Source organism: Lynx rufus, unplaced genomic scaffold (assembly GCF_022079265.1).
Source record: "Lynx rufus isolate CCGP_SWC_20201006 ecotype Redwood Valley unplaced genomic scaffold, mLynRuf1.p SCAF_9, whole genome shotgun sequence".
NCBI classification, from domain to species: Eukaryota; Metazoa; Chordata; class Mammalia; order Carnivora; family Felidae; genus Lynx; species Lynx rufus.
The window spans coordinates 54,594,609-54,612,704 of NW_025814897.1; the positions used below are offsets into that span (position 1 = coordinate 54,594,609).

The 18,096-nt window shown below is 42.5% G+C and overlaps 2 protein-coding genes across 2 annotated transcripts in view; one reads left to right on the forward strand and one right to left on the reverse strand.

Moving 5' to 3' along the window:
- INTS4 (integrator complex subunit 4) overlaps window positions 1-9,476 on the forward strand; it is a 118,708-nt gene extending 109,232 nt beyond the window's left edge. The window contains exons 22-23 of the mRNA XM_047071285.1: window positions 2,198-2,318; window positions 6,021-9,476. Coding sequence (XP_046927241.1) covers window positions 2,198-2,318; window positions 6,021-6,199 — 300 coding nt within the window. The 3' untranslated portion in view covers window positions 6,200-9,476. The remainder of the gene's footprint in view (window positions 1-2,197; window positions 2,319-6,020) is intronic.
- A 3,184-nt stretch (window positions 9,477-12,660) lies between these two features.
- AAMDC (adipogenesis associated Mth938 domain containing) overlaps window positions 12,661-18,096 on the reverse strand; it is a 30,616-nt gene continuing 25,180 nt past the window's right edge. Inside the window, exons 3-4 of the mRNA XM_047071705.1 lie at window positions 14,834-14,929; window positions 12,661-12,836 (exon numbers count right to left, since the gene is read on the reverse strand). Of these exons, the coding sequence (XP_046927661.1) occupies window positions 12,696-12,836; window positions 14,834-14,929 (237 nt within the window). The 3' untranslated portion in view covers window positions 12,661-12,695. The remainder of the gene's footprint in view (window positions 12,837-14,833; window positions 14,930-18,096) is intronic.

Consider the following 18,096-nt stretch of genomic DNA (forward strand, 5'->3'; position numbering starts at 1 on the left):
TAAGAGCAAAGGATAGGGGCTGAAGGAGGTATTCTAGGCATAAGGGATATGAATAAAAGTAGGGACACAAGCAATGACAGTAAGTGAGTACAATCTGAGGACAGAATAGCCTGGAGCCAGCAGGGAAAGCTTCTGGAAGAGGTAAGAATGAGTCAGGCCCTGAAGATTTGCCTGTGGTGACAGTAGAGGGGGGGAAAAAAAACTCTGGCTTCCCAGCAGGAATCCTTTTTTTTTTTTTTTCATTAAGGAATTCTTTATTATAAATCATAAGATGTACAGAGAACTAATTCTGAGTTGATGCTGCACATTTTTGGTTGTGTGTTTTTTTTTCCCCACATTAGTGGTTTTCTACCCTACCTCCACTTTAGAGTTACTCAGAAAACATTAAAAAGTAATGATGCACAGGCCTCAGCCTACAACAGTTAAATCAGAATCCAGAAGGTAGGCCCCATGACTATACCAGTATTTTTTTTTTTTTTTTTGAGAACTCTTATATGATTCTAATGTGGAGCTAGGGTTGAGAACTACTGTTTCACATTTATCCCTGAAAAAAGTTCAGTGATCAACTAAGCATAAATGAAATTACAAGCAGATTATTTAAGGGTCATCTGCTAGACTTTACTAGAAAATGTCCAGAGCCACCCCACCAAGTGCATGGCCAAACTGTTTGGAAGCCTTCACAGGTGGGGAGCTCACTGTCTATTTGCAGGACAGCTCTGATGGTAGGAACGTGCTGTCCAGACCAGCACTTTTTCTGTTTTGGACAGATGAGAGGAGATTATTGCAAGAGCACCTGGTTTGGGGGGTCCCAAGCAGACCAGGTTCAGTCACTAGCTGTTGGCAAAATCCAAAGGCCGAGAGACAGGTGGTAGTGAAACAAGACAGCAATTTATTTCAGGGACGAAATTCACTGAAATTATTTCACTGGGAAGACAGCAGGCTAATGTCTCCAAGACTGTCTCCATAGTGCTGAGAATACTTCCAGGTTTATAGAAGGAAAATGTGGACAAGGTGGGTGGGTACATGCAGGTGGGCAGTGAAGGTCGTCACTCCTTGTCCTTGGGCCAATCGTGTGGGGTCTTGCTGGCTCAGTGCAGTCATTACTGCTTGAGGGGGTAGTTTTGGTTCCTGTCAGGAGATGCTTTGCCTTCTGGGTCTTTTGTCTAAGTTAAGAGATAGGTTGGAAAGAAGAACTGAATTGATGAGAAAGTTTGGGGTAAAAAATGGAGGTAGTTGAAGTCCTTTTTCATTATGGGACAGGTGGACTGAGACCTGCCTCTTCAGAGTTGCATAGTTGAAAGACCTGTGTAGTTCCCTACTTTGTCCTTACCAGTGGATTTCCGTGATCCAGGCCATGTGGTTCTAGGATCAGCTGTATTTGTTCGTGTAGTTCGTTTGTACACCGTGCAGTGTGAGGGGCCCTCTGCATAGATAGCTGTGAGGCTCCCCTATGATAGTGAGGACAAGGCTCTGTCCATGTGTGAGATTTGAGAACTAGCCAGTGATTTGAGCTGTTAACAAAGAAAAAAAAAAAAAAAAAAAACAAGACAGCCCAAATTGGAGCCATTTGACCCCCACAACAGGAAACCAAGACTTAATACAGTTTTGACCCATTCCAGGAATGTGTCCTTTCCATTTTGGACGACTCCTGGGAACATTTCTCTACTTGCTCGATACTGAGTAAAGCCAATTAGATCTTCAAACTTATGTGGTTGAATTTTGTTTTTTAACAGAGCAGACCCTTTGTTGACAGAGCTATAGAAAGAGCTTCCTAGCTGCTTATAACCTCGTGGAGAAAATGCAGTCACAAAATTATTCTAAATGGTTGGTGGTTGGTGGTGGGTGCTGGCCTGTGATACGATTCAGAGCCAGGCAGGGAGCAAGTCACCCAGATGGGGGTGTCTGGGAAGGCTTTTCACACTCAGATTAGTACTTTTGCCTATTCTTGTACTGGATAGAGGCACTTTATTCCTATCACTTCTTCACCATGAATTCAGGAAACATTTATCAAATACTGCTTTGTGCTGGGGCAGAGAGTACAGGGCTCTCAACAGCATTACCTCCCACTCCTGGAACAGTTCTTAATGAAAGCTGGTATCTTCTTTCCCTCCTATTTTGGGGTTCACAACAGACACTGCAGTTTTGTTGAAAATTCATGGCTCTTCTATTTCTTTTTCTCACTTCTCTCACTTCTTAGGTCTTATATCCAGATGGCCAGGCTCAGATGATTCATCCTAAGCCAGCAGACTTCCGGAATCCTGGCCCAGGGCGCCACCGGCTTATCACTCAGGTGTACCTCTCCCACACTGCCTGGACAGGTAAGGGGTCAGTGGGCCAAGGTGGACAGGAGAATATGCTCCTGGGGATGACACTTACCTTGAGGCGTTTGTTTTTTTGCACTTTGAGAAATACATGGTTCAGTCAGGCCTGCTGAGGACTGTACTTAATTTCTTAAGGAGTTTGAAAGCTTAAACTGGCTGCATTTAGACTAATTTGCTGCATTGCTTTGATTGCTTGCGGCACAAGATTTTGTCAGAAAGTATACAGGAGATTACAATAGAATGGAATCTCCTGGAAAGAGCCCTCGGCTGGATGCCAGCATACTATTTTCTTGTCCTAATTCTGCTACTGACTTGCTGCATAGCCTTGGACAAGCCACTCTCCCTTCTGAATCCATTTCTTCACCTTCCAAATGAAAATGATAATTCTCAACCTAGGAGTTGGTTCTGAGGATTGCTCTGTCTAGAAATGAAACAGTTTCATGTTTCTTACCCCAAATTAAAATCATTCTGTCTTTGTATATGAACCATTTAGTTCATTTCCCCCCAAACAAGTGAACTGTTACTGCCCTCCCCTCCCACATGGGCTGATTTAATGTAATAATTTAATAATTTGTGAAAAGATAGGGAGGTTATGTAAGTAACTTTAAAAATTCTTAAGAATAAAATGGAAGAATACAAGTGCATGGGACATTACATTTCAAGCCTGTAAGGCTGCTTTAGAAACTGGAAAAAGAGACTCGGTCTACAGAACCTAAAATGTGGGGGGAGAATTGGCCTCACTGGTATTTTCTCAATCATTGAAGATGATTCAGAAGCATGGTTGTTATTGGGGAAGGTGTTTCATGACACCAAATTTGGTTTATTTTAGACTTAAGTGGTTGCTTTCTAGACTTTTCTTTCTCTATATTACTTACATGAGTGACTTAATGCCCTTATTAGTGGTTTCCCTCTGTCAGGGGTGTTAGGTGGGTATAAATGACATAATAAAGTTTTCACAAAGAGGAAGTAGTGCTCTTGAATATCAGGGCAGCCCCTTTGGGGGTCTAGTCAGTGACCCTGGTCCTGGCCCAATTTAGGGGGCATCCGGCAATGCTTTACCCGGGATCTTCCTCCCTGAGCATCCCTCATTTCATATCCTTGCTGCCTGGAATGTTCTGCACTATTAGCCACCACAGGAAGGTAGAGAATTTCTTACTCTAATCTCTTCTCATAAAGGGATCCTAGACTTGATAGCTAGAAAGATAGGCCATGGGACAGTATTGTTTTGGAAGGCCCACAGCTCAGAGAGGCAAACCACAGCATGCTAGATCTCAGAAGAGCCTCAAAGTTCTTAGAGGGGCCTACCAACTTGCCCTGGTCACACAGTAAGTCATTGCCCGAACTAGGGCTACCAAGCTGTCCTGAGCCTGAAGAATTATAATTCATTCAGGATCACCCCCTTTGAGAGACTGCTATTACAAACCTCTTTTTTAATTCTCAGCGTAGTGCTAACTAATGTTGGGAATTCTCCCATTTAATTTGTTACTGACTTTCCCATTAGCATGAAGGCACCACAAGAGCAGAGAAGTTGTTAATCATCTTGACCTCTGTATCTCCGATGCCTCTGTATCATGTGTCCTTTGAGCCTGGAAGGTAGTAAGTGCTCAACAAATAATGAAAATTGAATACAGGATTTTCAATATGCCATTAAAATTCATTTAATCCTTAGACCAAGTTGGTGGTGGGGAATTTAGTGTTCTGTTTGTCATTTTATACATGCATAAATGGAGGTCCACATAGCTGGTCAGCGGTGGCACTGAGGCTGGCACTCACATTTCCTAACTACCAAATCCCTTCCGACCTGGGACACCAAAGTGAAACATGTTCTCCTTCTGAATGCACCTGTGCCTTCTTTCTCCTAATCCAGGAGATGGGGCCTGGTGCTGGTGGGTGTTCCTCCATGCAGGCCTTCAGCAGCTCTGTACCAGGGGCCTCTCCTCTGGGAGGCAGGAGTCTGCCATGTCAGAAGCTTTGAGTCACGCCAACCAGGTTCCAGATTCTGCCTCCCTTGCTGAGTGATCCTGAGAAAGTTATTTTACCTCTCTGTCTTATTTTCTTCATCTGTAAGATGGAAGCAAGAATGCATACCTCATAAGAGATCTTCCAGGCATGATGAATAGATTACATGGTTTGTCCCAAATGATCTTTTGTTCCTTTCTCCTACTGTCTCCTCTTGTTGTCTCTCCCCTCTCCTCTGCTCTGATGGCAATGGCTGGAATTGCCATTCTTACCACATGCAGGTGAGGGAAGGCATAACGAACAGGTGGGGTTGAGTCCTCTGACTTCCCCAGGATTTGGCTGAAAGTGCTGTGAGAATCAGGGCTAGGTTGTGGTTGGTGGTTGGCAACAGCCATCTGGGACCAAAAGAGGGGATCATACGTAGCAGGAGAGCTGATACTTGAGCCTGATGCTGGAGAGCAGCACTGGCTTCATTACAGTTATACCCAGGCTGCTGTCAGGCCCCTCATTACATGATGGTGTCCATACCAGTGGCTGGTAAGTGGTGGTGCCAGGGCTGCTCTCTTGGTCTGGCTAGTTTGCTCTGGCTGGAGAAAAGCAATTCCGTCTCTGCTCTCGTCCCTAGAGAAAAGTCAGGACGTGACTAGGAAGAGGCCTGGGGTGAGGGGCATTGAGAAGTCCTGGGACCTCTGCCCTTGTTCACTTAGATCCCTCCAGCCCTCATTCTCGTCCCCTATATATCTAGGCATTGGGCTCATCTTCAACACTTGCACATTTTTCTCCCAAGTTTATTCTATTCCTGGCCCTTTGCAATGGTCTTTAAGTTTTTCCGGAAATTCTCTCCCCCTCCTTTATAGAGACCGCATGGTTAACAGATTAATTGCTTCAGTTTATGAACTGGGCTCAAATTCTGTCAATGGTGTGGATTTGTGCAGTCACTTAGAACCTCTCAGAGCCTTGAGACTTTTTGGGGATTGTGACAGTCTTTCATGGTGTGGCGGGGTGCATACTCTTCAGGTGATGTGCTTGGCACAGAGCAGGTATTCTATTCCAACGCCTTCCTGGGCTCCTTCCTCATTCTTCTTACAGACTTGATTAGAGTGCTGTGCTCCATTGTAACTGTCTCTGTCTCCAACAGTCAGCAACTTGAGGGAGGGATTACTCACTCTTACTGGGGCCTGCCACATGCAGACACAAGATCAGTGCCATAATGTCATGTCATTTAAAGAATGAAAGGTTTAATGGCGTGATTTTAGGTCCCTGAAACATGTTCTTGTTCACTGGTGAGAATTTTTTGCCAGAAGTGTTTCCTAATCAGGGCCGCTTCTCCACTAAGATGGTAGAGTCTGTGATACATGCAGCCTTCATGCCCGAGCTCAACCACACAGGAAGAGCACGGTTATCTGGGCATTAGAATCAGCCATAGGTAGGCCCGTTTGGCCCTCTCTTAAGGCTAGAAGGCCTCCGTTTTTAGCTCCCTTCTGATCCACCATGGATCTGAGCTGCTGGGAGCCCACAGAGATGTGGCGGAGAAGCCGCACATCTGCAGGCTCAGGCTCAGCCTCACAGGATTCAAGCTGGGAAAGTGTCTTTGTTTGGTGAGGGGGAAGGGATGAGGGCACATGAAGAAATGTTTAGAAACCCTATTGCTTCCATCTTTGATGTTGCTTTTATTTGACATTTCATCCCAGTTCCTAGCAGTTGCCCTCATAGAGGATTTCTTTTGTCTTTTTTTTCCAGAACCATGCCAGGTGGAAGTCAGGCTGCTGCTGGCCTACAACTCTAATTCCCGCATTCCAAAGTCCCCCTGGATTGAGGGTGGTGAGGTGTCATCCCAGGTGGAGACCAGCATCGAGGGCACCATCCCCTTCAGCAAGTCTGTGAAAGTTTACATAATGCCCAAACCTGCAAGGCGCTGAGGCACAAGCAGGTTTTAGAGCCGAGGCTGGAAGGCCCTTCTTAGCTATCAGAGTGAGGCAAAAGCCTAGAGCACTTCACCTGGAAATGGCGTAAGGGCATAAGGAGGCCATGACCCTTTTAGTCTTGTCTAGTATCAAATACAGGATAAATTATTTTGCATTAAAAATCCAAAAACCTTCAAATCTATACCTCCTCCTTCCCTATCCCCTCATACCTCCAATAAAGTTGGGAAAACACCTAGGTGTTCCAGTTCCTGGTCCTTAAAAAATTATGTGGCTATAGGTTCAACATTTATATCACATGGTTACATTCCTCAAGTATGAAACAAAGATGTAATTTTCTAGTCACCTCCAAAGACTTGCTTATTAGAGCATAATCTTGTTTCTTACATCAGTAGTCTGTTTGCCAGGGCCCACTCCTTTCACAGGTGTGCTTTTTCACCATCGACAGTTCCTGAATGGCCTTAGACGTCGCTATCTTGCTGAGAAGCTCTTTTCCCAACTCAGGCAGTAGCTGTGCCAAGGACTGAAGGAGTAGCTAGAGAATGAATCATTTTCATCACTGAGGGAGATTCTTGATCTTGCCTGTCATTACCCTAAGAACCAAAATAATACATAAGGGCCATATTTTAGGAAAAACAAGGATTATGGAAAAGAGGGATCCAGTGTAAGAAATAAAGTCCTCTCCCACTACACACTATGTCTTTGATGACTCCAGTTGGAGCTGCGTGTGAGTTAAGGGTGTAGCTGGGGTGTAAGAACAGTAAGTGCACCAGAGATGTTAACTGTGTGAGGGCTGTGCTACTTTACCTGTCATTTAATCCTTGCTGCAGCCAACTGAGTCTTCCAGAGACTTTAGAGTGAGCAGTCTTGGGAGGAAACCTGTACAGTAAGTAGTAAAGCCTGTATTCATTCAAATCCAAGATGATTCCAAAGGCCTAGGCTGTACCAGCTCAGGGAAAGTATATGGAAAAAGCCTTCAGATCTTCAGCTCTCTATGCCTCTGTTTCCTCATCTATAAAATAGAGATAATTATACCTTAAATGTTATTGAATGGGTTCAATCAAATAATGCTTGGTAGAATCTGAATCTGCAGCCAATCTCGATCGTATTTGGTACGTGGAAAACTTATAAAAATAATAGGAAGATTATAGGATTACTCAGGTGAAGCTGGAATTTTAATTCAAGCATGTTTGGCTTTTGCTTTAATGCACTTGACTTGTGCCCAGCAGTGTTGTAAGCCCTTTGCATGAATTAACTCCTGTAATCCTCACGACCACCCTCTGAATAGTTACACTATCATCTTTGTTCTACAAGAAGGGAGTTGGAGTTCAGAGAATTGAGTAACTTGGCCTCAGTCACACAACTAATAAATGATAGAGCTGGGGTTTGAACCCAGGTAGTCTGGCTCCAGAACGTCTTACCTGCTAGAGTGGGACTAAGGGAAGAAAGATCTTCACAGCGCTGCCTTTTCTAGTGTACTTGCTTGTTTTGCATATCTCAAGGATGTGCCATCAGTGGGCTCTTCTGTGTCAACAAGATACCCTGGCAAAAGTGCTGTCCCTGGTGACAAAATGAAGCTGGGAGCTAGGCCGAATCATAGCACAGTCCTTACCCAGGCATCTAATGATGATTGCTAGGTTGGAGTGTAGATGAAAACAATGAAACCCATGGCTGCCAACTGAGCCCCTCATGTTATAGCTTTAGAAAGCCTCCTGGGAGAAGGCTGTGCTGCATCCTTTTCAGATCTAGTACCCCTGCTATAAAAATCCTTTCAGGTTATCTCCCATTTTACAGGTGTAGAAACTGAGGTTTTGAGATTATGTTTTTCTCCTAAGGGGCAAAGCTAGGACTTTGTCCTAGGTCTTAATACCCAGAATATAGTATGTTTTGCACCAAAGGTGGAGATACACTAAGGGGCAGATTATGGCTTAGTATTAAGATAAGTTTTTAAAAGGTAGGTGAGAATTAAATGGGATACATTAGGAGATAAGAAAATGTCCATGTTGGATGTGTTCAAGCAGACGTTGAACAAGCTCCTAACAAGTTTATTGCAAAGGAATTCAAGTATCATATGAGAGATTGGGTCCAACCTTTTAAATTCCTTTTACCCTGAATTATCAGGTTCTGTGGAATATGAGAATCTTGATTTTTCTGCATCTGTTTCCACACTTTGAATGAAGTGAAAAAAATGACCTTTTATTATAAAGACCTGAAGGGGGTATAAAGATCACTCTGGTGTGGCACCTTCATTTTAGAAGTGAATGTACAAGCCCAGAGAGAATCCATGGTGAAGCCACGGCTGGAACCCAGGCCTCCTGATTCTTAGTGAATATGGTTTCCATAATGGGTCTATTGTGCTTTGTAAGCAGTCTCCCTTGCACCCAGCAGGCAAAGCTAGAAACCTAGGTGTCACATTGGACTTCCTCCTCACCCCTCATGTAAACCTAGCCATCAAGTCCTTTAAATTCTGCTTAGATGTTTCTTGACTCAATTCCCTTCTCATACTCAGTTTCTGTCCTAGTGCAGGCCACCATCATCTCCCCTAAAATGGGGCATTAGCTTCCTAAAGATTTTGCCTCAAACCTTGCCCCTTCAGTTCAGTCTTCACACAGCTACCAGAGTGATCTTTCTAAAACCCAGATCTGCTCATGCCCTTCCCCTGCTTAAGTCCCTCTCAAGTGGCCCACTTCTGTCCCAGGATAAAGTCTAAAGTTCTGTCCCTGAAGGTTCTTCATGCCCCTCCCCTGCTCTCCAGCCTCATACTGCCTTTGCAACACATTCTTGTACTTCTCTGGCTATAGAGAAGGTCTGTAGTTCTTGCCAACATTCATCATGCTGTTTTGTCTCAGACCTTTGGACCTGCTGAGCCCCAGAATATATCCTCAAATTGTCTCCTTTGGTTCCTTCTCATTCTCCAGAACTGAGCCTCATTCTGGAGCCTGTCTTGTGTCTCCTGTGGGCTTGGCGCGTGGCCTCTGTGTTCCGACAGCCTTCTATATGTTCTTTAAGGATATTTACTTAAGTATTTATTTCAGGTTCACAAATGGAAACCTCTAAAGAAGGTAGGCAGGGGAAAAGGAGTCATGCAACCTGGAGGAAGATAATAGACTTCAGTTTTCAGTCAGAGCATAGCTTCTGTCAGAAGACAGTTGTCATTCAGTTCTACTCAGTGGTTTGTAAGTGTGGGCCTGGGGGTATAAGATCTTCCAGTTCTTCCAGAAAAGCCAGAAATCTGCATTTTCATGTAAAAAAAAAAGCCATTAAAAATTAATGTTAAGGGGCGCCTGGGTGGCGCAGTCGGTTAAGCGTCCGACTTCAGCCAGGTCACGATCTCGCGGTCCGTGAGTTCGAGCCCCACGTCAGGCTCTGGGCTGATGGCTCAGAGCCTGGAGCCTGTTTCCGATTCTGTGTCTTCCTCTCTCTCTGCCCCTCCCCTGTTCATGCTCTGTCTCTCTCTGTCCCAAAAATAAATAAACGTTAAAAAAAAAAATTAATGTTAAAATGACTCCGAGACAAAATAGGTGTCTAGGTAGATTTGTGCCAGTTTGCAACATTGGTACCATCACTCTGTATTTAATGTCTGTTTCTTCCAACTACTCTGTGTGTAGACGCACAGTGAGAACATCTGTTGTATCCCCGGCACAGCTACTGGCACATACCAGGCAGGGGAAGAATGAATATGATTCCAGAGCAAACTTAGCAGTACCGTGGCATGCCTGCAAAAGCCAGCCCTGGGATTCGTGTTTCCGAAAGGACTTTATATTTGGCTTTGACACGATTGACTTCTGCAAACAGAATTATAGGGTACCCAGAAAACACTTGGCAGACTTCTCGTCTTAGGAACCACTCAAGCTAGAAGAAATTAAGTGTGGGCAGAGGGAGGGCTGTGCTGCCTACAAATCAAATCAAAGGGCTTAATGATTAAGACATGGGACCAAGTATAGTGTCACGTGGAAAAATAGCTTTTCTCCAGGTTCTGCACATTTCCAGCAATGACCATGGAGAACAGATTCAGAAATTGGAGCTGTTTATTACCAGGTTCTATACAAAGTTTAATAATGTCACTGCCAGATACTTCTGTCTCCAAGAAGATTGTACTAAGTTCTCTATAATGTGGAGACAATTCAGGAACACTGATTACACCCACACCTAATGCAACACCCACTAGAGATGTCTCACTTTACATTCCACTTAAAAACAAAAAAGTTGATTGCATCAATAGAGAAACAGTCTGAATTTTATCAAACACCCTCTAGCCGTATAGGTGCCTGGCTTTTTTGAGCTGAGTGAACTGAGACCTAGAAAGATCCTGTATCTGTCAAATTGCTGGTGGCAGGAAGGACACTGAGCAGGACTTCCTCAGACCTCCAGGCTAAGTCAGGTCTGTGAGGATCTCACTCCCATGCCCTCCACCCCCTTTTAAGTAAGCTCTAATCCAGTGTGGGGCTTCAACTCACGACCCTGAGGTCAAGAGTTGCCTGCTTTACCGACTGAGCCAGTGAGGCATCCCACTCCCATGGACCTTTTAAGGTGGTGTGTAGCAGAGATCAGGACACAGCATTGGGTTCTAATCTGATGACTCGGAGACAAAATAGGTGTCTAGGTAGCTTTGTGCCAGTTTGCAACATTGATATCATCACTCTGTATTTAATGTCTGTTTCTTCCAACTACTCTATGCGCAGACGCACGGTGAGAACACTGCCACTTCCTTGCTGGGCAAACTTGGAGAGGTTCCTTCACTTTCCATTCTAGTAGTCTTAGCTCCCCTTTTCTTGCCAAGCCACATCTTAAGTTGCTGTTTGGTCTGTGGATTGGCTGCCCAGTCAAGATATCCAACTGGGCCAAGCAGGTGACAGGCTCACATGGAGCAAAACCCAGCTTTCTGGGGTCGTGGCTTCAACAAGGGCTGAGGTGGACAATTGTATTTTATTGTGGCTGTGATAGACACTTGACCTAGTAAATGTTTAAAATTTGCCAAATGTTCGGCAAATTGATGAACACCTGTTCTTTAAGACTCAGCTTCTGTCCTGTTCTTAGTGATGTCTTCCTTACTTTCCCTTCCATTCTGGTATGATTAGGCCATCCTTTAGGTCACCATTAGACCTTGTAACTATTATAACATTAACGCCTGTATCATCATTATCTGTAGATTTGTCTCTCCCACAGAACTCCTGAGGGCAAGAATTAGATAGAATTTATTCATTTCTCTACCCCCAGGGCCCAGCAATAACTGGTCATATGAAAATCAGTCTCAGTAAGAGCCTCTTAGTAAATGGGCATGAAAGAGAATGAATAAATAAGAGTAGATAGTTCCTTTGGGCTTCAACATTCTACAGATCTATGAAATAAGCTGCTATGTTATGAACCATAAAAAGAAACGTTGACTTTACACAGCACACCTATTAATCAAAATACAATGACAACAATGGCTTCAATTTATTGAGTCCTTACTACATGCCAAGCAGTATGCTAAGACATGGTATGAATCACCCCATTTAATACCTACAAAATCACTCCGGGTACTAATTATTATCCCTATCTGACAGATGAGAACAGTGAAACTTTTAAGAGATTAAATAAATGCCCAACCAATGAGTGGCAGGAAGCCACAGTTCAAAGTCAAGGCTATTTGACACCAAAGCCCATACTCCTAACTCTTTAAAGAGGGGGAGGAATGAAAACTAATGAGATGGTGATAATTTATTATAGTTCATCAGTCTCTTCTAAGGCTTCACAAAGGACATGTGGCATTTAACAGAACAAAGACTATCCACGGTGGTCTAGTCTAGCCCCATCATTTCGTAGCAAGGGAAGGTGAGGTTTAGCTAGTAAGACAGATGACCTAGATCCCTAGTATCAGGACATTGCTTCTTTTATTGTTACTATTACAGAAATGTTCTGCCACTTCATTCAGGGTTCTGCTCCTACGTCATCTGCACAGAGACTTTTCCTGACCACGTATCTGAAACAGCCTTCACTACTCTTTATCTTCTTATCCTGCTTTTTCTTCATAACAGGTTCTGCTTTCATTATGGAATTTATTGTTTATTTTCCCCACTAGAATATAAGCTTTATGAGGATAAGACTTTTATTGCTGTTTCTCTGGAGCCTCTAGAAGTGCCTGGCATATAAAGTACTCAGTAAAAATTGGTTGAATTAATGGTTAAACATTCCAAAGCATCAATCGCAATGTAATTTTAATGCACTGAAACTTTTCTTTGGCCTTCAAAGCAGAAGGCTTTATTTTTGCCTTTATTTTCTCGTATTTCTGGCCTAACATTTACTGTATTATTAAACTTTGGTAAATATCTGTCTTCTCCCTTTTCAGTTCACCCCAGAATGGGACCTTGCCTTAGTCATCCATGCATCCCAAACCCTAGCCCAGCACTGGGCATGAGCAGCTGTTGAAAAATGCTTGGGGAGGTTGGTGAGAGTGGTAAGAGTGATAGTCAGAGGCATTGTGGCTTAGTGATTTATTCTCCTTAAGGCTCCATCAGCACGTGGAATGGAAGACCCCTCCCACCCTGATTCCTCGGGCAGCCAGGGCATTATACTCCTTCACTGCCTGCTCTGTCTGGAGGACCCGCACATCAATGCCTTGTTTCTCGAGGTACTCCACAGTTGACGGAGGCACCTGGGAAGAGGGAAAGAGATGAGTGAGTCCAGGGAAAGGCTCTCCAGGGTTTCCTTTCCTGTCATGAGGCAAGTGCTCTTTACAGAATTGGACAATGACAACTGTCACCCAGCATTTACCAGTCGAAAATTTGGCAGTGAGCCCCAAGGAGTCAGTAAGGCTTCTAAGAAGTTGATTGAAAGTATCCTGCATGTACAAAGCTCCGGTGAAGTGGAAATGGAAACAGTATGGATTCTGGAGTCAGACAGTCTTGGATTTAAGTGTTACTAGCAGTGTGACCTTGGGTAAGTGAATTCAGTTCTCTGACCCTTCGTTTTCATGTCTGTAAATAGGGATAATAATACCTAGTTCACAGGGCTGGTATGAAAATTAATTCAGCTAAGGTATGTAAAATGTCTAGCATGTAAATGTTGAATGTTTGAGTTAGTCCAACCAGAGTCTAAAGTCTAACTTTGCCATGTACCCACCAAGTGGCTGTAGGTGAGCTGTTTAAAGTTTTTCAACCCCAGTTTCTTCCGCTATAAAATGGGAATAACTCTAACATCACAGGGTGGTGTGAGCATGAAGTTAACTACTGTATGTACACGGCAGCTCAAATGTCTCCTCAGAAAGGCCCTTCCTGACTCCTGCATTTAGAGCAGCCCCTCAGAAGTCACTATTTTCTTCACAACATTTGTTACGATGTGAAATTATCTACTGTTTTAATTTCCAAGAGGGCCATGAACCTTGTTTGTCTCATTTTTCGTGTTGTCTCCAGTGCCTAGAATAGTGTCTGACCCATAGAAGGCACTGAATAAATGTTAATTAATTTATATAAAAGATTCTCAATAGTGGCAGCTATTATTGGATATTTTCTTAACTGGCTTGTGCTGAGTATTTTAAGGAGATTTTATTTAGACTCTGCCTCAGAAAGAGTTCTGAAATATTTTTTAAACACCCTATATTTTTTATATGTTTGAATAACTTTATAATAACAGTAGCCTGTAGAAAGGAATTATTTTAATGGGAAAAAAACTAGGTTAAACAAAAAATATAAATGAATCGCAGCTTTATCAGTAGGGAACTGTATTTTAGGACATCTGTCTAAAGGAAAGAATGAGGTAGATCTCTATATACTTCTGTGAAAGGCTGTCCACAATGTAACAACATCAGTAGGAAGTTACAGAACAATATGTACAATGTGATCCTGTTGATGTAAAAAATGATTATAAGTGTGTACCTGTGTATCTGTACGTGTAAGAGTATGTGTTTGCAGTTACGTAGAGACCTGGAGCAGTATACATTACATGTACAAACCGGGGTGGGGAGCTCTCACTTTTTACTTCAACATTTCTGCATCTCCTGTTTTGCTATAAGCATGTATTATTTCTTTAAGTACAATAAAAATAAATTTTTTTTTCTGAAAGGGAAAAAAGGCATAACTTGATTGTGTTCAAGGAAAGAATAGAAAGTATTATAAAAATGTCATGTAATAAAAAAGTGAAGTACTATGAAATCTAAAGAACTGAATATTGATAGCTATCGAGCTTGAGAATTCCAGGAGTGAAGAATTTCTGAAAAATAGTTGAAACAACACAGGCCTAGGCTTAGGTTGAGACTGGAGAGTCCAACCCTGATGAGGAAGAGTACTAACATCCATTATTTTATCCTAGGCCACTCCTGACTCAGCAAAATGAGGGTGCATGATATATTGAGATGAGCTCCCAAGAAGGACTTTTTTTTTTTTTTTAACCTTTATTATATTTTTGAAAGAGTGCATAAGCAGGGCAGGGGCAGAGAGGGAGACACAGAATCAGAAGCAGGCTCCAGGCTCTGAGTTGTCAGCACAGAACCAGACGCAGGGCTTGAACCCACAAACGGTGGGATCATCACCTGAGCCGAAGTGGGACGCTTAACCAACTGAGCCACCCAGGTGCCCCAAGAAGGACATATTTCTAAGGTAATGGTCCAAGAGGTCACCAGCTGTCCTCAGGAATGCTGTGCTCACCAATACCTACCTTCAAGGCCTCACTCATCCCTCGGCCAATCACAAGAGTCTGCACACCCTTCTTAACAACTTCCTCCACATCTGCAGGCTGCACACCAGGAGAATGCTGGATATGGAAAGAGAAAGTATACCAGCTACCTGTTATTTTAAGCTTTCTTTGCAGTTGGGATTCTTGTGGGATTCATTCATTCATCCATTAATTTATTGAGAAAATGTTTACTGAGTTTTATTCTGTGCCAAGCATCATTCAGGGCCCTCAAAATAATAGAAGATTCAATGCTAAGTCTAGTGAAAAATATAGAAAACTAAAAAGAAATTTCAATACTTTTATCAGTGCTAAAGGAAGTTAGTTCAGGGTGTTGTGAGAACATAGAGAAAGAGCACCTAATTCAGACTTGGGGAGTCGGGACAAGTGGTCACTGAAGGCATCCCAGAGGAGGTAACATGTAAGCTGAGACCTACACGACACACAAGAATTAGCCAGGTAACAGGAAATCAGTGGAACAAAGCATTCTAAGTAGAGGGAATAGCACGTACAAAGGCTCAGAGGAAAGAAAAACATGGAGAACTAAAGGTCATTCAGTATGACTGGTGTGTCACAGGTGAGAGTACAAAGAGGGGGGTAGGAGAAGAAAGCACTTGCACACTAAGCCAAAATTTGGACTGTGGAAAGACTTCAAGAGAATTTACCTTTTTCTGAGCTCCCTTCCCACTTATGGAAAACTTACATTGATGCTTTAAAACCTGTCACTACATAAAGTCTTCCCAGAGTTTCCCAGGGATATTTAAGGTAAGATGTTTAGTGACATTAATCCAACATTAAAGGTTGGTGGCTTCTGAACTGCTTCCACATCAGCAAATGGGACAGTGGGAGTTTGATAAATACGAGCACAATTACTGGGCTTCACGTATTCTGTATCTTCACAGGGATGACACTCTCAGCACTGAAGATCAGTGACCAAAGCCGTCCTTCCCTGAGTTGTCTATCTTTATCCTTTCATTCAGTCAACAGATATTTACTGCGCACTTACTCTGCACCAGGCTCTACACTCAACATTGGAAATACTGAGATGAACCAAATAGTTAATGGAGGAGTTTTAGTCAGGCAAAGTTAGTGAATGTGTGGAAGTAGTTACAGTAGGATGAGATAAATAGAGTTGAGAGGATATCAGAACAGAGGGAATAAATACGAGTGGGAAGCGGTCATAAATGACATGCTGTTTTAATTGGGTCTTAAAGTATGAGCAGAAAGAAGTATGCCTTGATGCAGTGGTTGTGGAAGGGGTACCCAATCATAGTTGGAGATGGTACAAGGAAAGAACTGCCAAAAATATCATGAAGACAAGTGTATCAAAGAAAGAAAGGTTTTTCAATTTAGAAAGATGATAGAAGAGATAGGATTGAAATTTATATATACTTTTTAAGGTATAAAGAGAGCAAATCAGTCTTTTCATTAAATCCTGAAATAATATCCTATATGTTTATAGTTACAGTTTTCATAATACAGCTGTAGAAATTACTTCACATGATCTATGTAGTCATCCTATAAAGTAGCACTAAAACACCCATTCTCATTTTATAGATAAGGAAACTGAAGCTCACAAAATATATACACATTGGCCAAGATGACACAAGTTTTAGGTGGTGGAGCTGGGATTTGAACTGAAACGTGTAACTTTCAGTTTAATGCATTTTGTTCGAATACCATAAACCAAGGAGCAACTTTCTTGAAGTTTGAAAGAAATAAGCCTAATGACCACACACAGTTGTGTTGCTCACTGCAGGTAGAATATTTATTAGTTTAAGTGTGAACCTGAATCTTCCCTAGAGCAATCTCTCTCTTTCTGTTTCTGTCTCTCTCACACAAACAGAAGCTAAAAAATCACAGAAGAGACAGAATAGAATATTTAAAAAATTTTTTAATTTTTAAATGTTTATTTTTGAAGGAGAGAGAGACAGAGCATGAGCAGGGGAAGGGCAAAGAGAGGGAGACACAGAATCCGAAGTAGGCTTCAGGCTCTGAGCTGTCAGCACAGAGCCCAACGCAGGGCTCGAACTCATGAGCCATGAGATCATGACCTGAGCTGAAGTTGGATGCCCAACCAACTAAGCCACCCAGGCATCCCTAAATTTTTTTTAACATTTATTCATTTTTGAGAGAGTTGAGAGCAGCAGAGGGGCAGAGAGAGGGAGACACAGATCCGAAGCAGGCTCCAGACTCTGAGCTGTCAGCAAAGCCTGATGTGGGGCTCGAATCCACGAATCATGAGATCATGACCTGAGTCAAAGTTGGACACTTAACCGACTTAGCCACCCAGACATCCCCAGAATGGAATATTTAACAAATAGTTGATTAACGCCGGAAGGAATGGGAAACATGAGGTCAAACAAAAAACAAATGACAATTGAAACACTTAGACATAGCTATACCGGTGCGCCTGGGTGGCTGCTGCACGTTAGGCTCTGTGCTGACAGCTCAGAGCCTGGAGCCTGCTTCGGATTCTGTGTCTCCTCCTTTCTTTGCCCCTCTGCTGCTCGCTCTTGCTCTCTCTCTCTCTCAAAAATAAACATAAAAAATAAAACGTAGCTATATCAATAATATTAAGTGGACTAAAGAGTTGAAGGTAAAGATTGTCTAGATTAAAAAGCAAGATCCAACTAAACACTACTTATAAGGTATGCACTTTAAATAAAAAAAACACAGGTTGAAAGTATAAGGATGAAAAAACACAAACACACAGTAAGAAAAGTGGTGTGGTTATACTAATATCAGATTAAGTCGACCTTAAGAAATATTACTACAGATAAGCAGTGTCATATCATGATGCTTAAAAGGCCAATTCATCAACAAAAATATAACCACTCCAAATCTGTATACTTAGTAAAAAAGCTACAAAATGTAAGACAAAAATAACAACTAAGAGGAGAAACAGACACCACCACCATAGTTAGAAATTTTAACAACTCTCTCTCAGTAATTCTAGAACAAATAGACAAAAAGTCAATAAGGAAATGGAGGATTTGGGCAACACTATCAATTTGTCCTAATAGACATTTATAGGTTACTTCATGTAACAATTGCAGAACACACATATATATATATATTTTTTAATTTTTAAAAAAAAATTTTTTTTTTCAACGTTTATTTATTTTTGGGACAGAGAGAGACAGAGCATGAACGGGGGAGGGGCAGAGAGAGGGAGACACAGAATCAGAAACAGGCTCCAGGCTCCGAGCCATCAGCCCAGAGCCTGACGCGGGGCTCGAACTCAC